The 26,688-nt window shown below is 37.9% G+C and overlaps 5 protein-coding genes across 7 annotated transcripts; 1 reads left to right on the plus strand and 4 right to left on the minus strand.

Annotated features, from left to right (window-relative positions):
* Nucleotides 1–488: 488 nt before the first annotated feature.
* Nucleotides 489–10,248, minus strand: LOC103830156 (NAC domain-containing protein 71). Of its 2 annotated transcripts, XM_009105888.3 has the most exons (3): nucleotides 1,817–10,248; nucleotides 1,403–1,683; nucleotides 489–1,267 (listed from the first exon to the last, which is right to left on the minus strand). In XM_009105888.3, the coding sequence occupies exons 1-3, from the start codon at nucleotides 1,971–1,973 to the stop codon at nucleotides 770–772; spliced, it is 936 nt and encodes a 311-aa protein (XP_009104136.1). In that variant the 5' UTR covers nucleotides 1,974–10,248; the 3' UTR covers nucleotides 489–769. The 2 variants fall into 2 exon arrangements, with proteins under 2 accessions (XP_009104136.1, XP_033131120.1); XM_033275229.1 differs by having other exon boundaries at nucleotides 489–1,683.
* Nucleotides 10,249–10,485: 237 nt separating this feature from the next.
* Nucleotides 10,486–13,877, plus strand: LOC103830157 (peroxisomal isocitrate dehydrogenase [NADP]). Its single transcript, XM_009105889.3, has 15 exons — nucleotides 10,486–10,701; nucleotides 10,807–10,850; nucleotides 10,944–11,053; nucleotides 11,234–11,271; nucleotides 11,362–11,439; nucleotides 11,520–11,573; nucleotides 11,662–11,763; nucleotides 12,097–12,188; nucleotides 12,277–12,380; nucleotides 12,471–12,539; nucleotides 12,609–12,724; nucleotides 12,884–12,918; nucleotides 13,018–13,160; nucleotides 13,373–13,495; nucleotides 13,572–13,877. The coding sequence occupies exons 1-15, from the start codon at nucleotides 10,653–10,655 to the stop codon at nucleotides 13,663–13,665; spliced, it is 1,251 nt and encodes a 416-aa protein (XP_009104137.1). The 5' UTR covers nucleotides 10,486–10,652; the 3' UTR covers nucleotides 13,666–13,877.
* Nucleotides 13,878–15,347: 1,470 nt separating this feature from the next.
* On the minus strand, nucleotides 15,348–16,739 carry LOC103830158 (MATH domain and coiled-coil domain-containing protein At3g58340). The gene is made up of 4 exons (XM_033276013.1): nucleotides 16,601–16,739; nucleotides 16,408–16,520; nucleotides 15,514–15,741; nucleotides 15,348–15,413 (listed from the first exon to the last, which is right to left on the minus strand). Exons 1-4 carry the CDS (start codon nucleotides 16,737–16,739, stop codon nucleotides 15,348–15,350), a joined length of 546 nt encoding a protein of 181 aa, XP_033131904.1.
* A 510-nt stretch (nucleotides 16,740–17,249) lies between these two features.
* LOC103830159 (MATH domain and coiled-coil domain-containing protein At3g58410-like) lies at nucleotides 17,250–18,868 on the minus strand. 2 transcript variants are annotated; one of them, XM_018653143.2, is made up of 4 exons: nucleotides 18,632–18,868; nucleotides 18,378–18,541; nucleotides 17,903–18,252; nucleotides 17,250–17,805 (listed from the first exon to the last, which is right to left on the minus strand). In XM_018653143.2, the coding sequence occupies exons 1-4, from the start codon at nucleotides 18,739–18,741 to the stop codon at nucleotides 17,401–17,403; spliced, it is 1,029 nt and encodes a 342-aa protein (XP_018508659.1). In that variant the 5' UTR covers nucleotides 18,742–18,868; the 3' UTR covers nucleotides 17,250–17,400. The 2 variants fall into 2 exon arrangements, with proteins under 2 accessions (XP_018508659.1, XP_018508658.1); XM_018653142.2 differs by having other exon boundaries at nucleotides 17,903–18,255.
* Nucleotides 18,869–25,098: 6,230 nt separating this feature from the next.
* On the minus strand, nucleotides 25,099–25,755 carry LOC103831394 (MATH domain and coiled-coil domain-containing protein At3g58430-like). Its single transcript, XM_009107291.3, has 2 exons — nucleotides 25,720–25,755; nucleotides 25,099–25,620 (listed from the first exon to the last, which is right to left on the minus strand). Exons 1-2 carry the CDS (start codon nucleotides 25,753–25,755, stop codon nucleotides 25,099–25,101), a joined length of 558 nt encoding a protein of 185 aa, XP_009105539.1.
* Between the last annotated feature and the right edge of the window lie 933 nt (nucleotides 25,756–26,688).

The raw sequence follows: 26,688 nt of genomic DNA on the forward strand, positions 1-26,688 counted from the left end.
AAAATAGGTTTAATGTTTATATTAACATCTTTCTATATTAGTTGTACGTTTTATGATTATGAGAGTGAATACAATTCTTTCTACTATAATCCTCTCATCACATTATTTAAAGCAGTAAGTCAGTAACCCCCAACACAAATTTAACCACTCATGTCTTGACCACCATCAAATGGTGGACGTCTTAAAAAAGATTTTGAGAAGAAAAAAATCAATATTTTTCTTTGCTCGTTGGATATCCTAGATATTACTCTATACATACTCTATCCTATCAATTAGATATGAATTATGTCATATATATAATATATACATTTAATTTAGTGTTACAAAAAAATACATTTGTAGTTTCTTTTGTGTTAGGACAAGGGGCCGATTCTATTTAGTGTATATGTATAATGTAAATTGGTATATCCTTCTTCTTCTTGGCTTGACACAATCCATTTCCGTCATATAGATTACGGACAAAACAATGAACAGTCGATTACAAAATGTGTGAATCCCGTTTTCTTTCTACACGAAAAAACCCATCAACGATCTAAGCAGCATCTACTAAATATATATCCACACTCGTAAGGTAAAAACAGAATAATCCAATATAATGTTTCAATTTTTTTCTTCAGTGTGGCAGAAAAAAACGCAACAGCCACAAACGCTTTGTCATGAGTTAAACCAACTGAGAAGCCAAAAAGAAAGAAAAACTATATATGTGATATATCAGAACGTTGAGAAAATAAGTTTGAATATGAAAAATAAAGATTATGTGTATTAGTTGTCATAGGGGAAAGGTGGCGGAAGAAGAGAAAGAGAAGATCTCGTCAAGTGTCCCATTCATTGAGTCTCTGCATTGAAAGTCTTGTTGCTTGGAGTACTCCGTTGACATAATCTGTGCTTCGTTAATAGAGATCTGAGGAAAATCTTGGAGTTGGAGAGGAGGATAGTAGGGAAGGTGAGAGTAGTTTGCAAAAAACTGATCATGATCGCCGAGAAGAGAAGATGAGAAATGAAGGGGGAAATTGGATGAGTTGTTTGCTTCGTCTAAAAGGATCCCTTGGGTGAGCTCTGATGAGGATGTCTCCGCAGATGCAATTTTAAAGCTCTCATCTTCGTCGCTTTCTCTTTCCATCATTACCTTATCGCATTTTCTCCACATGTTCTCCTCCTCTTCTTCCTTTTTCTCTTTTCCAACGCTAGTACCCATCATCATCTCTTCGTCCTTTCTCTTTGGAATTTGTATATGCTTCTTAAACACACGGCACAATGCATATGACTCCTGTTTTACATTATCATTATCAGAAGTATATATATATATATATATATATATGTGTGTGTGTGTGTATGTTATAAAGTATAGTAATATACGTTGATGAGGCTTGTGTTCGTACGGGATAAAATAAGCAAGTATTACCTTGATAGAGGAAGATGGGGATGAAGAAGGAAGGTGAGTGAGGCGATATTCATGCATCACCCAGTTAGTACGAAGGCCATGAGGAGCCCTTCCTCTATAATAAACAAGAGTCTTCTTCATCCCCAGCTTCATCTTCTTTGATTCTACTGCACGATCTTTCCCTGTAGCTTTCCAATAACCCGCTCGGGTCGCACGGTTTGTCCTGGACCCATTTGGATACTTCTTATCCCTTGTACTGTAGAAGTACCATTCCATGTCGTTTCCCGGCAAAAATGACTTCTCTGTTCCACGTTATTCAATTATATAGATTAATTAAAGAAAACCTCCATCTTATGTGTAATGTACGTAAGTGAAAAATAAATGATGTGTAGTAAATAATCATATTGAGAGAGAGGAGCGAGAGTATGAAAGTACCAGGTAAATCCCATGGCTCGCATTTATAGAGATCAACTTCGGGAATGATCTCAAGCTCAATGGTTCGGCCGTTGACCTTCCTGTCCAGATAGTATGCCACTAGCTCTTCGTCTGTTGGATGAAACCTGAAACCTGGAGGCAAACTCATGGGCGCCATTCAAAGTCGCGCGATACAAGAGAGAGAGAGATGGAAACTATAGCTGCTGAGAGTTTACGTACGAGATACGAAGGATACTATATATAATTAAAATTAAGAGATGCTGTAGGTAGTTTAGCACAAAAAAAAGATGCTGTAGGAGATATGATATGAGAATGTTGAAAAGTATACCATGGGATTGGCATCTTGTGAGAGATCGAATATTTTGTCTTACTTTAGATTGCTTTTTAGTCAGTGTTTTCTATACTCCATCACATTTTTTAAGAATTAACTTTCATTTACAATTTAATAATATGAAAAGCAAACATTAAAAGATTCTGTAAGTGTGAAAACCATGAAAGAGAGACGGAAAAGGTCAGGACGAAGGGCCCATCTGATCTCAACTCATCACAGATGACATATCTGTATGCGTCGCCAAATATGTTAATTTATTGTTTAGTTGTATTCGCTGCATAGAAGTTTCGCGCTTACTGCACCATCATCTATCTTTATCTACTGTGGTAATCCTGGTTCATAGTGGGTCGATGTGGCTCCCACTCAAGCCCCGTTGGATTTTTAAATGATTGTTTTAACCTAAAAAAAAGAAGGATTTAAATGATTTAAGAAACTTATAAAGGGACCCATCTCTTCTCAAACAAGATCTACATGGCGACACCTAAACACTCCTTTTTTCTTATTTTTCGGTTTGACAGTTTAAGTAGGTGTATTGATTGTTGTATTTTAATGGATTTGAAAATTCGAACTAAATTTATTGTTATTGGTTCTGTGATTTTCAAATCTGTATTAAAATTAGGTGTTATTGGTTTAATGATTCATAAATTCTATATCAAATCAAGTGTTATTCAATCGTACGGATTTACTAATATATTTGATTTTATAATGGATTTGAATGGATTTGTTTGGATTTTTTAGTTAAACATACAAAGACTCAAATCCGATGGAAAACCTCCGAATTTACATATTTTACTTGAATTTATAAAATACTATATAGATTTCTAAATCAATCAAAATATATAAACCAATAACACCTCCTAGAAAACTCTACTTGTTATTAAGAACAACCTTATCAATGATATCTACCCAAAATTCTAAAAAAAATAAAAATGAAATATACATAGAGTGAATTGTTGGATTGAGTATCTCAAAATTATGGGAAATTCAATCCAAAATTTTTCAGTTGAAATACTATAGATTGAGTTTCCCATAATTTTAAGATACCTGTGATTAAAAACTAGTAATATTTATATATATACATATACATAAATTCAGAATTATTTGTGAGGAACTACCAATGAATACCGAAAATACCGAAAATACCAACAATAATCATGCACTGAGTCTCTTGATATTAAAATACCGAAAATAGTGAAAGAGAGAGAGAAATATAAACGATTCTTTATCAATAGACTCTACAAATGCAACTGGAATACAAGTTTTTGGTATAAAATTGTATGGAATGACTTATTCCTGTAGATTCTAAAAAATTTTTTACCATATGAATGGAACAAAAAACAAATTTCATTCCAATGATTTTTTTTTAATTGAATGTTAACTTTAATTCAAAAGACAAAGTTCATTTTTACATCAAGTGTAACCTTTCTATAAAATTCAAAATAAATTATATCCTTTTGTAACTATATCTCAACCTCCATTAAACTTTCTTTCTTCTATCTTGTGTTGAACCAATAGCTCATAATTCCCTCAAACTCCTTGTCTCCTTTCTTTCTTATAATGGTGAATTTATTCCTCATGTTTTTTTTATCAATCCTTTTGATCAATAGAATCGCCAGCGAGGGAGCTTCTCCATGTCTTCTTATGTTTCTTTCTCTCCAAATGATATGAACTGCAGATTGGAATATATATATCGGGTGATGAAAAGCTTAAGCTTCCTCTGTGTATGGTCCAAGACAACTGTGACTATACTCCTCCAGTCCGATGTATACTGATTGCCCAGTATTCCCCTCATTAAGGTCTCCCATATCTGAGTAGAATATGGACACTCAAAAAATAAATGGCTCAAGGTTTCCAAAGGATTTTGACACAATACACAAGCAGCATCCACATTCCTGTTCCAGCTTCTCATTCCTTCCATGCATAGCAGTCCATAGGATGAAAGAGAATTTTGGTGTTGCATACTTGAACCACACAACTTTGTAAAACATTCATGATTAAAAAAACTCATGAATAAGTGGAATGAGTGGATCCTTATTCCATTCATCTACGTTATATTTTTTAATTCATTTCATTCATGATATTCCTTAAATTGATAACCAGGTACAGCTTACAAAAAATTGTTAGAGATTCTTATCTTACTTGTCACTTTACAATTGGCCAGCCTTTATCTTTTTTTCTAAATTTAATTTTTATTTAAATGAAACTAATTCTATTAATATTATACTCATTAGATACTCAAAACGAGTATATCGCCATTGTGGATGCTCTAAACTGAAAAAAAATATCAGATATTTGTAACTATAGAAAGTAAAACAATATTAATATGCAATATCCGTAAAGATGAAATGAATGAAAAATATTACTATTTTTAGAAAAAATATGATTTGATCTGTTATATTCGTATATACATTATGTTTAAAAAATTATATATAGAAATTATATAATTATTATATGTTATGTAAGTTTATAATATTTTCATTTATTAAATTTATTATTTAGTAACTAAAATATTCAAAATAAATAATTTTGTAATTTTGTAATAAAATATTTAAATATAGTATTATATTTAAATTTTTATTTATTTTAATATTTTTTGATTTGTGTGTATCAAAACGGATAACCGGTTAAAATATTAAAAAATTGAATAACAGGACATTGAAAATCCAGATAGCTATGAATCTTATCAAATCAGATAATTGAATGAAACGAATTGGATCATGAATATCTCTTCAACCCCGGATATTCGAGTCGTGCCCACTCCTACTAATTATAAAATTTATAAATCTATACTATAATTTGCGAAGTGATTTTTAAAAACGGAGCTCTCACGTTAAAAGTTAGAGAGGTTAATATCCTTTATACTCTTAACGAATAATTATATAAAATTTATTATATAAATAAAACAAATTTTATATTAATATTAGATTTATATGTTATATTAGATAACTGGTTATATATTAATATAATAAATTATCAAAATAAAACATATTAAAAAAATAAGAAATTGTTATATATATTGTTATATTATCTAGAAATAATATTTTCAATTATAAAATTTGAAAACTATGATATAAAACAATTTATGATTAAATACTAATAAAGCAAAAACAGTTGTATAAAGATATTTTCTATAATATTTATAATATGTGAATGTTTATAAAATTTCAATACAATAATAAGCATTAATATTATTATAGATAAAAAAAACTTTGTCATATATACGAATAATTTTAGGTTTAATTTATAATTTTTAAGAACAAAAATAACAACTTAGCATGTTAGGTTTTAGATTTAATAAAAACATAAACTAATGAGTATTTATTAAAAAATACCGAGTTAAAATTTATTACAAAATAAAATAAAAACTAAAGCGGAGGCATCCAAATCGCCTTTGGCTTTAGAGATGGGATGCTTCTTTAGCATATGGATTAAAGACGTTGTTTGCCTCTTTTACATCATTACTCCCACACAATCTTTGACTCATCTCTCTCTCTCTCCCCTCACTTCAGTTTTACCAACTCACGGTCAAACATATTTTGCCTCGACCGAGCTCGATCGAAAAGAAAATAAAACATTGACATCTTCACATGTAGTGATATACATCATACATGAATCTTCACGTGTATTTTCTTACAAAATATCTAAAAATATATTACAAATTTGACTTATTGACCCTTATAAATAATCTTATTTATATATTTGACACCAGTGAAAGCGACGGCTGGCTCAACCACTGCATATATATATGATGGTCTACATACATTTCTTTGCTAAAATTTGTTTTACACAATTACATGTACGTGCGTATGAATGTCATTGGCAACGGAATTTAACTAATTCGGAAATTAAACTTCCTTTTGTCATCAACTGATAAAAGGTTTATGCAATAAATTGAGCAGGTTTGAACAAAAGAGAAAAAGAGAGGGTGAGGACTGAGGGAGGAGAGGGATATTTTAAACAATTCACATAGTTTGCAGTTAATTGTCCCATAAATAGAATGTAATAGTCTTTTTCCTCATAAAGTATAATATTCAACCTTAAGTAAGTAACTCTCTTTCTTCATGAAGGAAACATAACGATGCCATTTTAAAAAAAAAAAATTTTACGTGAGCTTTTAGACGTGGTCACCAATAACTTGAGGAAAGAGAGAAAGAAAGAGAGAGAAACTGAGAGACATTTTAATGAAAGATGCTTTGTCAGATCAACTTTTATATATACGGCCGATACCAATCCTAATTGTTTTTCAACGAGATATCAATTTATGTTCCACATCAAAAGTTTAGACAAATAATGTATAATATATAATATAAAAATTTAACTTTAATTAATAAAACATCTTCTAGAAATGAGTCTAAAAGTAAATCTGTGCAAACTAATTTTTAGTTCAAAACAATATCGTACTAATCGGACAATAAAAACTCAATAGTTTCATCATTTTTCTTTTCTTTTTGGTTCTCAGATCGATTAATTCAAATCTAAACGAACAGATAATGCGGCAATGTTCACATTTATATAACTTTTTTTTTGGGTTCTTGTTGTGGTATGAAGACATCATATGCATGTATATAGTTTACATCGCACACATAAAAGTAGACTGAAATATGGAATAATTGGCTCATAAAGACAAATTGGGAATGAAGAAACTAACATGCAAGCCTAACTAAAGACATGCAACCTTTCTCACGATCGATATATGGGGAAACCAATAAAGCACTAATAAAATTGGAGCATATCAACCCTTTCCATTTTCCATTTTCCATTTCACATGTATCAAGCATTTAAAATGTCTATATTATGAGTTCCAGCACCACAAATGTAACAATATTGTTAAATGAAATTTTGAGAAATTGTACGTGTATACGTATGAAGAAAAAAGCGAATGCTAGTTCTAAGAAAAAGAAAACGAAGGCTGAATAATAAATTGGCACTTGTCATATCTCTCTCTAAATATTTTCTCTCCTTTCTCTCTAAAGCTTCAACCTTTGTAACGTGAGCTGCTTGGCTCCGGCGACCGTCGTGTCCTTCTTCGTGGTCGTTGAAAGTCCCCCCTCTGTTTTCCCTTCTCTCCGCTTCTCTTGTTTTCTCGGTGACTTTCTTCTCGTTTGCGGTGGAGGTGAAGTGTCGAGGTCTCTCTCCCGATGAAAATCCGAGGCATCGAAAGTAGATTTGTGTTGTTCCTGGTGAGGACAGAAGTGCTAAAGGACGACGTATTCCCCTCTCCGCGGTTTCTTCCAGATCTGCTCGGTGCTTTTGGTCGGGAATTTTTTTCCTCATATCTCGGCGTTCTTCCTGGGTAGCGGCGCGTGGTCCGCCGGTGAGACCCTCCAAGTCTCAGATCTGGGTTTCCTTAACTCAGATATTTTTTTTTTCTAGCTCTGTTTCACCTGTGGTCTGAGGTGGTCACGCATGGAGCTCATTGTCGGTGGTGGGTTCGCTCTTCTCCTCCGAGATAGTTTTGTGGTGGCGCGTGAAGGCATGTTGGTTCTGCCTCTTTCGAGTTGTCTTGCAGGTCTGCTTTCCTCAAGGCTGGAATTTTTCGACGGTGTGGTGTCACCGCCGCTGTCCTTCGCTCCTTGCTATCTCTCTCTGCGTCTAAGTTGTCGTCGAATCAATTAAGCTTTGGGTTGGTTGGAGACAGGTCTCCAGTTGGGCACTCAGGCGGCTCTCTCTCTCGGTGAAGCTGCTCCGCAGGTGGGGGTTGCTCTATATGGGCTTTCGGTTCAACGGTTGTAACGGTCCGGTTAAGAGATTTGGAGGCGGCAATCTCTAAGTCTCAGACCGAACGACGGCATCGTCGGATGGTATCTCTGCCTCATGCTGCCGGGGTATGTGGATCTCGGGTGGATTTGTCTGCTTGTGCTTGCGATTCTTGGGGTGGTATGTTGTTTGTAGTCGGTCTGGGATCTGTAGGAAGGTGTTGCACCAGGGTTTGGGGCATACACCCATCTCTCTCCTTCTCGCGGCGACCGGTTTGCGTGCGGTCCTTATCACTTCTTTGGTCCAAGCTTGCTTTGTTGGCTTCCATCTCTACTGTCTAGCTTCTAGTCTTTGTTCAAAGTTAAGATGTGGTTGAGTTAGCTCTGTTGTTTAGTTTCATTCAGTTCTCTGTCACTAGTATTCTTTTGTAACTTATGTCAAAAACATAAAATTTTGGTATAATCAATTTAATATTTTTTTTTTGCTAAATTGTAAATATCATAAATGAATAAAAGATAGTACAAGGAATGATCTTATGTTTGAACTATTTTGACAAAAAAGAAATAAAAAACAAGATGAATCACAAATTTTAATCTTACAAAAGATATAACTTCTCTGAGCCACATAACTATTAGTGAATCAAAGTTTTTCTCGTGTCTCCTTGCTGAGATGATGTTTTTCAGTTCTATATCAATGGCTCTGAACACAGAAGGAGAAGGGATCGAAATTTGATTGTGGATCAATTTAACATTTTACAAAAAAAAAAAAAAAAAAACTAAGGCTAGGAAATAAATATAAATTGGTAAAGGTGGAATAGTTAGCAGAGAGTCAAGTCGCTGGGGGGGGGGGGGGGGGGGGGGGGGGAAGGGGATCATGACGATTCATTTTCTAAACCATCAACATCAATCACAATTCTTCAAAAAGAGACGAAGAAAGAAACAAAAGAAGAGTCTTGTTCAGAAAAGCAGCATCTGATTCCCTACCTGTCGGTTTCCACCTCTTTTTTCTTTAATCTCGTTTTAGTTTGTGCTGATCTCAGAAAGAAGAAACTTTAAATAACTTATAATCTCTTTTTGTGTCTCTCGATTCTTGCTTTCATATTTATCACGCGTCTCAATAGCACAGAATAATGACACTGTCTAAAACTTGCGTTGCCTTTTGCTTTTCTCCATGCATTAAATCTCGTTTTTGACCCTCTTAACTTCCCTCTTATTCCCCACATTGCCACCTTTGTTCCTGTTGAAAGTGGTCATACTCTTGATTTGTATTCATTAAATTATTCAACAGGACCACCTCGTGATTTGTATTCATTCAAATTATCCAAAGCAGATCTTCGTCAGTTGAGTGATTTTATATTATGATCAACGACTTGATGATTGCTGCTAAAGCTGCCAACTATTAATTTGAGATCAGTTCCAAGATAGATCCTGGACAAAAAGAAAAAGTAACATGTGAATAATCTAACTTGTTATATAGGGCACCATATATGGAAAAACGGTGTCTTATACCCAACATCTCGCGATATGTTCAATTAATATCCGACTTATATAGTCGTGCTAAAATATACTTAAACTTTCAAATGTTTTAAATAACATACCTAATGTTTATTTTTTGACCAAATCATACATCAGTCGCCACATTTACTGACACATCATCTAATTTTGCTGATCTATATGTTACATCAGTTAATTTTGCTGACGAATATGCCACGTGTACATTTTTTTTTGAAAAAAATAATCATTTATAAAAATATTTTTTTTAGAAAATATAAAATTTATAATTTTTATCATTCAGTAAAACTATCAAAAATTAATTAATTTTTAATCTTATATAAGAAATATATCCGTAAATGTTTCAATCATATCATAATAGCATTCTTATAAGAGTTATATATGTTGTAATGTATCAAATTCAATACTACTGTTGCAGTGTGTTACTCTTGATTAATCATGAGTATGTTATTTACATTCAAACAATTTAGATTAACATATCATAAAAAATTTAAATAAACACAACCATAATTAATTATGAATATGTTATTTACATTTAAATAATTTAGATTAACATATCATATTTTTTTAAATAAACACAACCATAATTAATCGAGAGTAGCACGACTACAATACTAGCATTAAATTTGAATAATTACAACACATATATAACTATTATAAAGACGATATTGTGATATGATCGAAACATTTACAAATCTATCTCTTATATAAGATTGCAATTTAATTATTTAATTATTTTTGTTAATTTTACTAATTAATAAAAAAATTATAAAATTTTACATTTTCTAAAAAAAAAAAATTAAATAAAACGACTATTTTGTTTTTTTTTAAATGTACATTTGATATTTTCGTTAGCAAAATTAGCTGACGTAGCATCCAAGTCAGTAAAATTAGATGATGTGGCAGCTGATGTGGGATATGATTTAGTTAAGAAAATAAATATTAGGTATGTTCTTTGAATTTTTTGAAAATTCAGATATGTTTTAGCACAATTACGTAAGTCGTGTATGAATTGAATATGTTGCCGTTGGGTATGAAATGACTTTTTTTCTCCACCATATACAAAGAAAAAACACAAGTCATGACTCCAGGCAGGTTTGAAATAGACGGAGGCCCATAACGGTATGGGCTTAAATATTTGGGCCAGTAAAAAGAAATAGTAGGACTCGATAGGAGGACAGCTGGAGAGATATGTTTAGATAGTTCACGGCAGAGCAGAGCAGCTGATTCGTGGTTGATCACAGAACAGTCTCGTAGGCGGGCACAAAGCACTCGGAGCAGCAGAGAAGAGGCAAAGATGGAGTTCGAGAAGATCAAGGTGGCCAATCCGATTGTTGAAATGGATGGTAAGTGTTGGAACATTCAATTGACCGATTGCGATTATGAAAAAGGCTTCTTCTAGATGTGATGGTTTCTGTTCCGAGATTTTGATTGTGTTGTGTCTCACGCAGGAGACGAGATGACTCGCGTTATCTGGAAATTCATTAAAGACAAGGTAAAAAGTTTGGACCTTTATTGTTTTTTTTAACAATCATCCTTACGTAGCCTCAAATGAAATCACCCTTTGTTTTGGTTATCATATCCGCAGCTTATTTTACCTTACCTGGAGTTGGATATCAAATACTTTGATCTCGGACTCCCTAACCGCGATTCTACTGATGATAAGGTTACTACACAGAGTGCTGAAGCTACTCTAAAGTATGTTTTTCTCTCTCCAACTTTTTATTCATGTCTGTGATTTGAAACTCTCTGTCTGTCTTATTCCTTATCCTTATGGTTTAGCTTGGCATCAAGTTTGGAAGCCTTCCCACTTATATATAGCACCATTCGTTTTTTTGTTTGTTCTCTTATCATTGTGTTTTGTCTTTTCATGTGAAGGTATAACGTGGCAATCAAGTGTGCGACGATTACTCCTGGTATGTCTTGGCATCATTGCACCTGTTCAGAATGTCCTTATATTTGACCTAGTAACCTAACCACCCAGTTTGCTTACTGTTCAACAACAGATGAAACTCGTGTTAGGGAGTTTGGTTTGAAAAAAATATGGAGGAGTCCTAACGGAACTATAAGGAACATTTTAAACGGTCAGTTTATTCTCCTGAAAAAAACTGGAGCAGTTCTCCAAGCTGGAATCTCATTGTTCTTATTATTATTTTTAATGCAGGCACGGTCTTCAGGGAACCTATAATTTGCAGAAATATCCCTCGCATTGTACCAGGTTTGTCAACATCTCCAGTTTTGTATTGAATTAGCCATTTGATTTGATGTGCTTTGAACAAATTCCTCCTCCTCTTTCCTTTCTTCAGGATGGACTAAACCAATCTGTATTGGAAGGCATGCTTTTGGAGATCAGTATAGAGCTACTGATATCGTTGTTAATGAACCAGGAAAACTGAAACTGATTTTCGGTAAATCTCCTTCTCCTCCTCTTACTTTATCATTGTCACTGAAAGCACGAAAACTTGCCTTTTAGAGGTTAATCTGAGCAGTAGTTTCATTCCCTACCCAACGGGCACTGCTACCTTATTTACCACACTCTCTTAGATAAGCTATATGTGGAGCGAAAAAGCACACTTAATTCTTCAGTACAGTCGATTAGCAACTAACAGACTTTCATCATTTGAAGTTTGGGAACATTGTTTACTTACATTACATGCGAAGAAGGTTCATAGGCCTTTTTATTGCTTTTTCTTTTTTTTTCTCTTTAATCACTTTTACATAGTCATATCTTATGTTTGCAGAGCCAAGTGGATCTTCACGTAAGACCGAATTTGAAGTCTTCAATTTCACTGGTGCTGGAGGTGTTGCTTTGGCCATGTATAACACCGATGAGGTCGATATTATTGAAAGAGTGCCTGATGCTTTTTTTTATCCTCGCCAGTTGATTTGATGGTTTTTTTTTTTTTTAAATTGCTGAACAGTCTATCCGTTCATTTGCTGAGTCATCGATGTACACAGCTTACCAGAAAAAATGGCCGCTGTACCTCTCCACAAAAAACACCATCCTCAAAACATATGACGGAAGGTGTGCATTAGCTGGCCTCTCTATGCTTCTGTTATATTTGGTATCTAGTCATGCTGCCCTGACGTTACGTGTTTTTTGAATTGTTTCAAGATTCAAAGATATATTCCAAGAAGTTTATGAAACTAACTGGAGATCTAAGTTTGAAGCTGCTGGGATATGGTGAGATGTGCATCTTATTAGCTTCATTTTTTCCAGCAAAACATTGTTCACAAAGTTAATGGATTTCAGGTATGAGCATCGTCTGATAGATGATATGGTGGCTTATGCCATGAAGAGTGAGGGGGGTTACGTTTGGGCATGCAAGAACTACGATGGAGATGTGCAGAGCGATTTCTTAGCCCAAGGTTATCATTCCTTCAACTTGAGATCTTTCTAGGGACTAAAACCTCAATCCTTGTACTTTTTTCTAAGAAAATGCACTGTTGGTCTTGGATCATGGTTTTTTAAACAGTTGGGGACAAACTCTAGTCTTATTTAAACAAAGTTTATGCTGTCCTCTGCAGGATATGGATCTCTGGGACTGATGACGTCGGTGTTGGTATGAAATGATACAGGCCTTGGCCAAGATTTGGTCTTTGTTTTGTTAACATGTTTCCCATGAATCTTCCTGAATTAATATTTTGGGGGAAAATTGTAGGTTTGTCCTGATGGAAAGACCATTGAAGCAGAGGCAGCTCATGGCACAGTAACACGCCACTACAGAGTTCACCAAAAAGGTGGTGAAACAAGCACCAACAGCATAGCCTCTATTTTTGCTTGGTCCAGAGGCCTTGCCCACAGGTAGCGGCGGATTTTGCTGTTTGTTTTAAATATTTTCACCCTAGGGAATGTTTGTTGCTATTCCTGGAAAAAGCAATAGGGAGGGACTGAAAATAATTTAATTATTTAGATGGATTGTGGTGTGGAAAGGCTTTTCATTAATTGTGACAATTATAGTGGATCGATAGGTTGATTAAATTGTAAAAATATGGTTTGATATGGGATATTACCAGGGCAAAGCTGGACAGCAATGCGTCGTTGTTGAACTTTACTGAGAAACTAGAAGCGGCTTGTATGGGGACGGTGGAGTCTGGAAAAATGACCAAGGATCTCGCGCTGTTGATCCACGGATCCAAGTAAGACTTAAACCACCAAAAGAATGAGTTAAAAAGTATAAACATTGGGTAGATAAGTAAATGTGTGTTTGGACAGGGTTAAGAGGGATGATTATGTGAATACAGAAGAGTTCATTGATGCTGTGGCATGGGAGTTAAGGAAAAGACTGTTAGGCAGCTCCAGGTTGTGAGGAGAAGATTTGAAAAGCAAAAAACCTTTGCAGTTTCCATCGAGTAACATTCATCATAATGTGTAGAAAATAAAGGCAAATGTGTTGTGTGTTTGGGCGTAAAAAGGATGGGTTATAATAATTAACCGCCGAATTCAAAGCTCCTCTCGTCCTCTGTTGTAATGGCTGCTACTATTTATTTACTTTTCATTAGCTTGAACCTATCTCTCCCAGTCTCTCGCTCTCTCTAAATGAAGGCGGAGAATAACGCCTTAACTTTCTTTGTTTTTGTGGCTTGGAGAAATGAAAATGCGTCTTAATAGCAAACAAAGAATAAGCAGAGATGATTTTGATAACAGCTCCCGTTTTCACCTCTTGTTCTCACCTTCTCCCCCGCCATTCCGATCATTCTTCTCCTCCTCCTCTTCGCCATGAATCAACCATTCATCGGAGCAAAGTTTCTCGTTTCCTAAGCGTCTCCGATGAGATTAGGCTGACGTATCAGAGTGCGGCGAGGTCTTCTTTGCTAGATTCCAATGGCTCTCAGTCCAGTCTCGACAGAACAAAAAGGCTTTTGGAGTTCGAGGAGCTCACTCTTCACTCTTCAGACACCAACAAATGGAACCACATTAGTTCACAACTTAGGGCCTGACTGGTTCAAACGCAATGGTTGCGATTGTGGTTGCGGGAGTTTGTGGATGCGGGCGGTTGCGGTTTTTAGCGGTTTTAAGAGATTTGTACGATTGGTACTGCGTTTAAAAATTGGTGCGTTTACGGGTGACTTATGACTGGTTAACTACCAAATGCGGTAACAGTCAAATAATAAATTAACAATATTTACATTCAATATATTTATAAAAATATCAAAAATCATAAAATTATAATAAATATAAAATTTATATTTAGAAAGTTATAATTTTAATTTTTGAAAAATTATTGAAATTGTTTTTATTATAAAATTTTATAATATTAATTAAAATATAATAGATATATTTTAATATTTTCATAATTTCAATTTTAAATTTTTTATTAAATATTTTTACTTTTGTATATATATTGTTTAAAAAAAAAAATTTACCCTTCCGCAACTGCAAACGCTAGCTGGAGCCAGCTTTTAAATTTATGAGATTCGGAACGGTTTGAAGCGGTTTAGAGCGATTTGAGTGATTGTTGCAAACCGCCGACAACCATTACCAACCGCAAAAGCTGCGTTTGCGGGTGGTAGCGGGAAAACCAGACGCCCCCTTAATTGATTTTACATAGGAGATGCAACTATGCTCTACAAACTTCAGTATGTAAATCATTTATCGAAAAAGTTAATATTTTTCATAGGGGGGGAGTGGTTAACCCACATATTTTGAGACAAAAAAAATATATGCTTGTTTTAATGCATTGTTGCATTTTGCACATATATTGGATGATGGTTAAAAAGGTTTGAAATCTTTGTTGTCTGTTTGTTTAGAGAATAGATATTTTATCGTAGTTATCTACTGATTTGTGCAGAAGTTTTATTAAACTAGTTGCTGATGTCCATGTACTATGAAGAAAACTTAGCATATAAATGTAGGATGCGGTAGAAATTTCTAAAGAACACTAATTATAAATTTCAGTATACAGAGTATAAACTTTTTTATAACCCAAAGATTTTGAAAAAAAATTTAAGACAATCTCGTTTTAAGCGCTTATCATCATCATCATCATCATCAACAACAATAATCAAACTTTCTGTTCCAAGTTTTCTTTGGAGGGGGTTTCACTGAATTTTCAACCTGCGAGGAGAAACACATGTGTATATCAAACATCAGTTTTAGAGACCTTAAAACTGTCATATTCTGTCCTTGAATATAAACATCTCTTCAACTTTAGTACCTGCTTAGTCCCATTGGCATTGATCCCAAGTGAAGTTTTCTTAAGCAGGTCACTAGACTCAGCAGCCACCACATCATCAAATGTGCCAATTACTTCAAAAACATCCAACTCTGCAACAATCATCACTTGTCCCTTCACAAGAAACCCACCATCATTCTCAAGTTTGAAAAGCGGAAGCATTGCTGGAACCCCAAATTGTCGACTTTCCATCAAAGCAGTTCTCGGTTTCTGTAACAAATTTCATACAAATAGTTAACGTAATATTGTCATATTGAATAGAACAATGCGTAAACAACAAGAAAGGTTCAATACTGATCCCAAAACAAACAAACCACACTTGACCAAGATAGAACTAGAACATTGAACAACAAGAAAATTTCAAGGCTGGTCCCAAAACAAACATTACACACACGTCATCAAAACAGAACAAGAACAATGCGTGAACTAAAAGGAGTGTTCAAGGCTGATCCTTAAACAAACACTACACAGTTCAAAATAAAACAAGAACAATGCGCAAACAACAGGGAAAGTTCAAGGCTGGTCCTAAAACAAACACAACGCACATGATCAAAATAGAAAAAAGGACAATGCGTGAACAACAAGAAAAGTTCAAGGCTGATCCCCCAAAAAAACTCTAGACACACTTGATATAAACAGAGTTCCAATTTAAACAAGCTTAAAATAGTACAAAACTCACAAAACATGAACTTTCCTTTGTCTAAGGTAAGTAAGTAGTAGGATGAAAATGGATTACATAGTGTGTTACATTAAAAAAAAAATTAGTTTGTGCAAGTAACTGATACATAGTAGTTCAAGATGATATCAACTAGTGAGAAGAAATAGGTAAACATCAACTTTCACCACGGACAGTTTTGGTGAAAGTTGATTCACTACAGTAAGTCTCAGTTTCACATATCTTCTCCATCCACAAGGCAGTGTTTCAAAATCAGCAACGTCCAGATACAGAGACAAGTAGTCGCCATTGTTTCCTTTAGGAAACAAGACGTCTACATTAAAACCCAACAAGCAGAATCAATATAACTATAGATTATATCACCAAGATCTACATACAAATAGATTATATCACCAAGATCTACATACAACGAGTATGTTTCATACCATTTGCAGTCGCTGATCAAAACTGGAACAGAATAACACTTCTCAAACTGCAAAGAGGAGAAACCCTTAATTACCCAACCAAACTTCTTATCAACTGGATTCATCATTGCTTTAAGATGCAAGATCCTGAGAGAACAAAACAACTTAAACACTGAGTGTCACTTATATATATGTGAAGAAGATGTAAGCATTTTAAATGACGTGTGGTGAATACTATGTCATCATCATTATAATTTTGGTAATATGGATGAATATTAAAGGAATCTCGCTAGAGGCAGCTAGTTTGACCATTTATTTTTCACTTTTTAATAAGCAAAATACTTTTACTTCATCATCAAGATCAATGTTTTAAAAATCGAACTAGCTTGACCATCTGATTTTTCGCGACTAGTGTAATTACCGCCAAGTAATTTTTGAGTGTTAATGAAGATTGAGACATGCTGCTCTTCAAGTGCACTCTCTACTCAATACTTCACAAAAAAACATGACAAACTTTTTACATATGGCGTATTCTCATTTCAAAATCAAGTTGATGACGCCAACTCCAAGTGACTATGAACTCTCCAAGATCTCTGTTTCAGGCACATCTATTTAGTTTGGTTCGTCAAGAAACTCAGTAAGAGAACAAAGTTGTTAGAAGAAAAAAACGTTGTGGCAATATACTTTACCACAGAATGTCATAGTTACAAGAGGACCTCCTACTTAGAAAACCAATGGATAATGTAAGATATCAGAACACCAAATTGCCTAAGAAGTCAAGTCATCAAATCAAACAATATCATCGAAAGACAAAGCAGTTCTTGTGGTTGACAAGTCAGCCTTCTCCTCCTCGGCAAGAACATCCAGCTCTGAACACTTCTGCTTCAGTTTCTGTAGATTTTCCTCGATCTCTTGGAGCCGAGCCAAACAAGACTTCTCTTTCTCCTTTTTGTCTTTTAGTTGGTCTAGCTTCTTCTCCATCCAATCCACCTTAAACCCTGCATCTTTCAAGTATGTCAACGCAATGTCTGCTTCCACAAGATCTTCACTGGAGAGCTTCTCAAGTGACTGGCATAACGTCTCCACCAAGCTTAGCAGGAAACTCAGACATGCGTTCCTGAGATGTTGGTTCTTTGCGTTAAACTCCACAGCAATGTCTGGGTGTCTCTCGAATATAAGCTTCACAGATTCTACCTGCGAGTTAAAAAAGATATACAATGCTAATGAGAGAGAGAGAGAGCATTCTTCAGAGATTTGGAACAACACAAGTCTCCTCAAGTTGCATTATTACCTGACAAGACAAAACCTCAAACCCATTGACATCTATTGTCTCCTTTACAGGTTGAATCTCCTTAAGTGCATTATCTGAGTCCTGGTTTGATGGGTTCTCAGGTTTTTGCTCCACTTGACAAGACACTTGGTCCACCTGAGATCTGCTGACAGATGCATCATCAGCTTGATTGCACCTCAGAGATGGTTCAATAATGATCACAGGTTCCTCTGGTAACACAATAGCTGGGATAACGTCTAGTTCAGCGATGATGGTGAGTTTGTAATCATCCAGGTATCTCCATAGTTTTGAAAGAGGCAAGAACTCTTCAAAGCCCCAAATGTTATTCTCTGCGTCAAAACAGCCTTTCCCTACTGCCATGTCCCAAAAACAGAACAGGAGATGTTTCATCAAGAGCTCAAACCCTTAAAGATGAGAAAAAGACAGGACATAATCATATGACAAATGATATAGAGCTTAAATGCAGAACAGTCACCTAATGTTTGGTTCAAAGATTGAGGAGCCAGTCCCTTTTTCACAAGAGTGAGGCTAACCTTCACGTCTCTTCTCCATCCTGGAGGCAAAGATTCAGGAGCCAGATCCAGATACATGGACAAGTAGCCACCATCCGTATCTCTTTTGGGAAAAGCAATAAGACGCCTGTAACAAAAAAAAAATAAAAACAAATATTAATCTAATTTAAAACTCCAGAAAACGGACGAGTACCTTTGTAATAGTTTCTTTATTTACCAATCACAGTCGGCCACCTTGAAGGGTGGAGAGTAGTAGTGGAACTCGTCATCTTGCAAACCGAAGTTTTTGATAACACAAGTGAGTTTCTTCTTCATATGCCCAACCATTACTATGGTGAAGATTTATCGCTAGAGAACAAACAAAGAACGAACAGTAAAACCCTATAACTTATTCGGAAACGTGCAAACGAATCGCACGCAACAATGATAGAGTTGAATACCTTGAAGGGAAGAGAAACTAAGGTAGGGTTTAGGGTTGAAGGGAAGAGAAATCAAAACTCTGTATGTTTTTTAAATATAAAGCTAGGTTTCGACCTGAGATAAACCAAACCGAACCAGATAAAAACAAACCATATTCCCAAATAGATTGGTTGATCATCAAGAAACTCGGTACTTTATACAAACAAATAGATTGTTTGTTTGTTTTGTTTTAAATCCGCTTTCTCCTTTTCTGACATACTCCAAAACATTACATGACATAAGTGAAAGAAAAATAGTGTGACAATATATAAACAGTGTGAAAAAATAGAATGATACTTGCGTATTACGTATTGAAAACAGAGGACTCTGTTTCTCATCTAGTTATTAATCTTATTAGTCATAGTCTATAGTCAGTCTCCATTTTCTTTCCTATGAATCAGTCCACGTGCGATGAATACGGATTGAGAAATGGTAAAATGGTCAAATAGTAAACAAGTCTAGCTAGAGGCTAGAGCCAACTTGCATGACCACAAGTCTTAACGTGCTACTTATGTTTTCGTACATCACAGAGGATAACTTTACCATCAAGATTCATATAAGTATCACTCTTGAAGCGTCAACTTCTGTTAAATCAGTTGCAAAATGCGACAGCTTTCTGCAATAAGTGCCTATGAAGTTCCATGAATGGAATAGAAGTTCAAGATAAGGATTAATTTGTCCTCATCTCAGTGATAACCGAAACTTTTGATAGAAAACCGCAGTACTACTTATTCAACGAAATGTGAGAACCTTAGACATAAGTTCAATTACCTTGCAAGAGAAACTCTCGTCATTGAAACGAAGGAAGAAACTACTAAACTATAAGAACTAAAGAGATCAAACAACATCATCAAACGACAGAGGAGTGTTAGTTATGAAGCAAGAAGACCTCCATTGCTGTATGAGTATTCAAGGAGGAAGAAAAGCAGTCAGCAGAAGATGACAAATGAGCAGAGTGACGTGGCACGGGAGGGCACTTGAGTAGTACGGTTACGAGGAGGAAGGGAATAAGGAATAAAGAGGTGAGCTGGAGGTTGGCACCAACGGCCCACGTGATATGTTTGCTACCTAGGAACCTTTTATTTATATGCGAGTATCATGTATTGAGAGAGCATCTAGAGATTGGATCAAACTTGTATGAGGGAGAGAGAGACCCTAAGATACTCTCTGGCTTGTATTTCGATCCGTTAAACACATCAATACAACTTATCTTTCTTTCTAAGAGTATCTCATAACAACTTGGTATCAGAGCCTTCTTACTTTACTGGGAATCGATGGCTCCAGGGAAGAAAGCTGAGCTTGACGCTACGTTGGAGAACCTGAGAGATGAGGTGAACAAGATCGGTGTTGTGGAACGATCGATGGAAGATCTCAAGGAGAGTGTGATGGAGATCCGAAACCGAATGAGTGTGATGGAGCGGTTGGAGAAACGTTTGGATGAGACGGAAGAGACGAGAAAGAGGGAGTTTGCGACGTTGTTCCAAGCAACGTTGCAAAGTCACATGGAGGAAGAGATCTCGCCTCCGATAAGACGATCCGGCAAACAGATCGCTTCTGAAGAGGAGGGAAGCGGTCTATTTCGCGGCGGGACGTCGGGGGTAAGGTCTGAGTCTGTTACGAGGGTCGGAGAAGTGAGACGAGAGGTGGAGTGTGAAGAACGCAACCGATCGTTGAGCCGAAACGACCAACAGTGGCAACATAACGAGCTGGGGCCCGATGACTTGCCAAGGAAGTTGAAGATCCCACTCTTTGATGGAGAAAACGCGGAGAGTTGGGTCTTGCGGGTGGAGCAGTATTTCGAACTGGGCGATTTTCCGGAGGAACGGAAGATGAGGGTGGTCAGAATGTGTTTTGACGGCGAGGCGTTGATGTGGTATCGTTGGGAACGAGATCGTAACCCATTCGTGAGCTGGGATCAGATGAGATACAGAGTTCTGGAGCAGTTCTCTACTAATCATGAGATCACGGCACGAGAGCGGTTGATGACGTTGAAGCAGGTGGGGACGGTGAGAGAGTACATAAAGGATTTCATCTCGCTCGCGTCGAACGCTCCAGAGCTTTCCGATGCTGTGTTGGAGACGGCATTCATGATTGGGTTAAAACCACAGATCAAGGCCGGCGTGAAGCTGATGGAGCCGCGGAACTTAAGAAAGATGATGAGTGTAGCAAAATTGGTGGAGGAATGGGTGAATTACGGTGACCCATCGCCGTCGTCGCAAACCGGAAAGGGGGTTAAGGGAGGGGGTCAAACGGGGTCGTCTCCATTTCCGTCACGAAGTGGGCCTAGTTTGGGAAATGGGCCTGGGTCTACTAACAATCAGCGGCCTAAAACATTTCCAGGCCAGGAGAAGACCGTTGGGGCAGAGAAGAAACCGACGACCCAGAACCCTAACTTCAATGGGCGGAATCGAGCTCCGTTCCGGCGTCTCTCTCCGGCGGAGTACGCGAGGTATAAGGCAGAGGGGTTGTGCTTCCAGTGTGGGGAGAAGTCACACGCGAGGCGCGACTGCCCTAATAAGGAGTTGATGGTACTGGTGGTGCAGGAGGATGAAGGCGAGGAGGCGGAGCAGTTTGAGGAAGATGAGAAAGACGAGGAGGAGGCGGTGGAATTCGCAGAATGCGCCGCTCTATCCACAAAATCGGCAATGGGAATCTCATCTCCCAAGACAATCAAGTTGCGCGGTTCAGTGGGAGAGGCTGAGGCGGTGGTACTCATTGACAGCGGGGCTACCCACAATTTTATCGATTGCCGGCTGATGCAAAAGTTAGGGCTCGTGGCGGAGGAAACCCAGAGTTATGGAGTGATCACGGGGTCGGGAAAGCCGGTCAGGGGAGGAGGCATTTGTAGAAACGTAACACTGACAATGCAAGGCTACTCGATTACGTCTGATTTCCTTCCCTTAGAGCTCAACAACGTCGATATAATACTGGGCATTCAGTGGCTCGAGACGCTTGGAGAAACAAGAGTTAACTGGAAGCTGCAGACTCTGAAAATTCCAGTGGAGGGTAGATTGGTGTCGCTTCAAGGGGTTCCAAACTTGTGTAGCTCGGAGGTGTCGTGCAAAGCTATGCAAAGGTTGCTGGAACAAGCTGAAGTGAGTGTAGTGGTCGAATGTCGAGAAGTAGTGGCGGAGTTGAAAGGGAAGGCGGAGTATTCCGGACAAATGCAGGGACTACTGTCTCAATTCCAACAAGTGTTCCAAGAGCCGCAAGGCTTACCACCAACTAGAGGGAGGGAGCATGCGATCAACCTGGTTCAGGGGAGTAATCCGGTGAGTGTGAGGCCCTTCCGCTATCCTCACGCTCAGAAGGAGGAGATTGAGAAGCAAGTGACTACGATGCTGAAGGCGGGAATTATCCAAGAAAGCATCAGTCCGTTCTCCAGTCCGGTATTACTAGTCAAAAAAAAGGATGGCAGTTGGCGCTTCTGTGTAGACTATCGGTCTCTCAACAAGGTTACGGTATTGGACAGTTACCCGATACCAATGATAGACCAGCTATTGGATGAGTTGCGTGGGGCGAGGGTGTTTTCCAAGCTAGACTTACGCTCAGGATATCATCAGATACGGGTCAAGACTGACGATATCCCGAAGACGGCCTTTCGTACTCACGACGGGCACTACGAGTTCCTTGTAATGCCGTTTGGGCTGTCTAACGCACCCGCCACGTTCCAGTCTCTTATGAATGAGATATTTCGGCCTTATCTAAGGAGATTTGTGCTGGTGTTCTTCGATGACATACTGGTCTTCAGTAGGAATCAACAAGAACATATGGAGCATGTGAGGGTTGTCTTGGAAACGCTTCAACAGCACCGGCTATACGCTAATTTGAAGAAATGTGAGTTTGGCTGCACTAGCATCGAGTACTTGGGCCATGTTATTTCGGCGGAGGGGGTGGCAGCTGATAAACGCAAGGTGGAGGCGATGACAGACTGGCCAGTGCCTCGCAGTGTGAAGGAACTGAGAGGGTTTTTGGGGCTCACGGGGTATTACCGAAAATTTGTGAAGGACTATGGAATCATTGCTAGACCCTTGACGGAGCTACTTAAAAAGGATCGTTTTGGATGGAGCGTAGTGGCAGAGGTGGCGTTCTCTGCGTTGAAGGAAGCTATGTCAACGGTACCAGTTCTGGCCTTACCAGACTTCCAGGAGCAGTTTGTCGTGGAGTCAGATGCATCAGGCAAGGGACTGGGAGCTGTACTCATGCAGAACCAGAGACCTATAGCGTACTATAGCCAAGCTCTGTCAGAGAGACAGCAGCTCAAGTCAGTATATGAACGTGAGCTGATGGCCATAGTGTTCGCAATTCAGAAGTGGCGACACTATCTACTAGGGAGAAAATTCCTTGTTCGAACAGACCAGAAGAGCCTCAAGTTTCTGTTGGAACAACGCGAGATCAACTTGGAATATCAAAAGTGGTTAACGAAGCTCCTAGGCTTCGACTTTGATATACAGTACAAACCTGGGTTGGAGAATAAAGCAGCGGATGCTCTATCTAGAAGAGGTGTAGCAGCAGAGTTGTTGGCACTATCAGTTCCTACGGCTATTCAGTTTCAAGATATCGAGAAGGAGTTGGCTCTAGATCCAATACTACAGAAGCTGAAAGAGGAGATTGTAGCTAACAAGGGGGAACATAAGGAGTATGAAGTCGTACAAGGGAGGTTGATGCGTCGGGGAAAACTGGTGCTACCTAAGGACTCCCCACTGATTGGGATAATTATGAGGGAACTCCATGATGGGCTCATGGGAGGTCACGGAGGGGTGCAACGCACGCAGAAGGAAGTCAGTGACATGTTTTATTGGGTGGGAATGATGAGTGACATAAGGAAGTATGTAGCCGCATGTTCAGTCTGTCAGCGGCACAAGTACTCAACGTTGGCACCAGGAGGACTGCTGCAACCACTAGCTATTCCAGAAGCAGTTTGGGAGGATATTGCTATGGATTTCGTGGAAGGGCTGCCCAGATCAGAAGGGTTTAATGCGATACTAGTAGTCATTGATCGACTTTCTAAGTATGCGCATTTCATCAAGCTGCGACATCCTTTCACCGCAACAGAAGTAGCATTATTGTTTGTGCAAGAAGTGGTGAAGCTACACGGGTTTCCGAAAACCATCGTCTCAGACCGGGATAAGGTATTCACCAGTCAGTTCTGGAAGGAGCTGTTTCGACTAGCAGGGACGTCGTTATGTATGAGCACAGCTTATCATCCGCAGACTGACGGCCAAACAGAGGTGACAAACAGGGGCTTAGAAACATACCTTCGATGCTACACGAGTGACAAACCCAAGGCATGGGCAAAGTTTTTACCGTGGGCGGAACTTTGTTATAACTCATCATTTCACTCAGCTATCAAGATGACTCCGTTCAAAGCAGTCTATGGTCGTGATCCTCCATTTCTTCTCAAGTATGAGCAAGGATCGACCACAAACGCGGACCTTGAGAGTAAACTGATTGAGCGAGATGATATGTTATCTCTGCTACGGGAGCACATTGGTCACGCTCAGCAAGTGATGAAGCGACAGGTTGATGGGCACCGCAGGGAGGTAGTGTTTGAGGTCGGAGATAAGGTGTATCTGAAGCTCAGGCCTTACCGTCAACAGACACTGGCAAGAAGAGCTAATGAGAAACTGTCAGCGCGTTTTTACGGACCATATGAGATCACAGCAAGAGTGGGTAAGGTCGCTTATCGTCTTAAGCTACCGGAGGAGGCTAAAATTCATCCTACTTTTCACGTCTCTCAGTTGAAAAAAGCCATTGGAGAGGACAACCCAGTTGCTCCACTACCATCTCAGTTGACCACGGAAGGGGTGTTGGTGGCTCAACCAGAAAAGGTATTGGGAACACGGGTGAGCCCTCTGACGGGCCAAGATGAGTTGCTGATTCAGTGGAAAGGTCTGCCTGAGTATGAGAGTTCGTGGGAGTGGAAGAAAGTGATACAGGGACAGTTTCCGGAGTTTGACCTTGAGGACAAGGTCAATTTCGCAGAAGGGAGTAATGTTAGTTATGAAGCAAGAAGACCTCCATTGCTGTATGAGTATTCAAGGAGGAAGAAAAGCAGTCAGCAGAAGATGACAAATGAGCAGAGTGACGTGGCACGGGAGGGCACTTGAGTAGTACGGTTACGAGGAGGAAGGGAATAAGGAATAAAGAGGTGAGCTGGAGGTTGGCACCAACGGCCCACGTGATATGTTTGCTACCTAGGAACCTTTTATTTATATGCGAGTATCATGTATTGAGAGAGCATCTAGAGATTGGATCAAACTTGTATGAGGGAGAGAGAGACCCTAAGATACTCTCTGGCTTGTATTTCGATCCGTTAAACACATCAATACAACTTATCTTTCTTTCTAAGAGTATCTCATAACAAGGAGTTCTGATAGCCGACAACTCAGCCTCTTCCTTCTCAACTAAAGCATCCAAGTCTGAACATTTTTGCTTCAGTTCAAGTAAATTATCCTCCATCTCTTGGAGCCTGACCAAACTGGACTGCTCTTTGCCCTTGTTTGCTTTTACCAAGTCCAGTTTCTTCTCCAACCAAGCCACATTAAAATGCACAGATTTCAAGTATGCAAGTGCAGTGTCTGCTCCCAAAATATCATTACTGGAGAGCTCATCAAGTGACTGGCACAGCATCTCGATCAATCTGAGCAAAATATTCATGCATGTCTCCCTCGTATGTTGGTTCATTGCACGGAATCGGACTGCAATGTAAGGGTGTCTTTCAAATATACGGCTCACAGATTCTACCTGCAGAGTGTAAAACAAATGTACGAAACATATTAACATATATGATATTTGCTTCTTCTAAAGTAACAGAGAAGGTTGCACCATTCTAAAGTTTATTACCTGTGAAGGAAGAACTTGAAAGCCATTGATATCCATGTCGAAATTAAACAAAATGACAAGAATGACAAGAATCACCTTTCATTACTGAGTCTATGTCGTAAGATTGTTTGACAACTGATAGCATGCATATATCTAGACCGGCAAAAACATGTGAGGAAAAGAAACTTGTCTTTTACCATTTGCGGTCACCTATCAGGACGGGAGCAGAGTAACAGATCTCACATTCCAAAGATGAGAAGTTCTTTATCACCCAAGCGAACTTCTTACCAACTTGCGTCCCCATTAATGTAATAAAGATACCTCCAAATGAAAATACAAGACCTAGAGAAAAAAGACCCTTCGTCTGATTATCAACCAACACACACAATTTCAGAAAACTCAACCAAAAATATCTCTATGTAACCCAAGATTTCAAACAACAAAAACTGACTAGCTAGTTTCCACGGCCAGAAATTTAACACTGTCCAACCAAGAATCTGGAAGAATACAATTTGAATGACTATCTTCTTTCATCAGCAGTGATTTGTTAGAATCTAAATGCATGTGCAGAAGCAGAAAGAGCCTAAACATTTAGTGTTGCAGAAAAGGAACGAGAGACACAGACAAGGGAGCAAAACTATGCTTAACCTACGTTGCACGGAAGCTTCATCGGACGTCCGCTTCCCGCTTCGGAACCGGAATCGGAATCGGAACCTTGTGGAAGCTTGCGGAATCTCGCTTCCAAAACGTTTCTAAAATATTCTTTTTAAAAACCTGTTGGAAGCTTACGATTCCGTTTTGGAATCACGCTTCCGTTTTTAAAAAAAAATACAATGTATATCAATAAAATATAAAACCATATTTTTAATCTATATAAAATAAAATAAAATTAATAGTAATGATTATTAAGTTATAAATATACAAATATCAAAAATAATACTATAAATTATCTTTATGCATTGGGATTTTTTATTAAAGATATAGCACATA

The sequence above is a fragment of the Brassica rapa genome, chromosome A07, assembly GCF_000309985.2.
Source record: "Brassica rapa cultivar Chiifu-401-42 chromosome A07, CAAS_Brap_v3.01, whole genome shotgun sequence".
In the NCBI taxonomy this organism is placed as follows: Eukaryota; Viridiplantae; Streptophyta; class Magnoliopsida; order Brassicales; family Brassicaceae; genus Brassica; species Brassica rapa.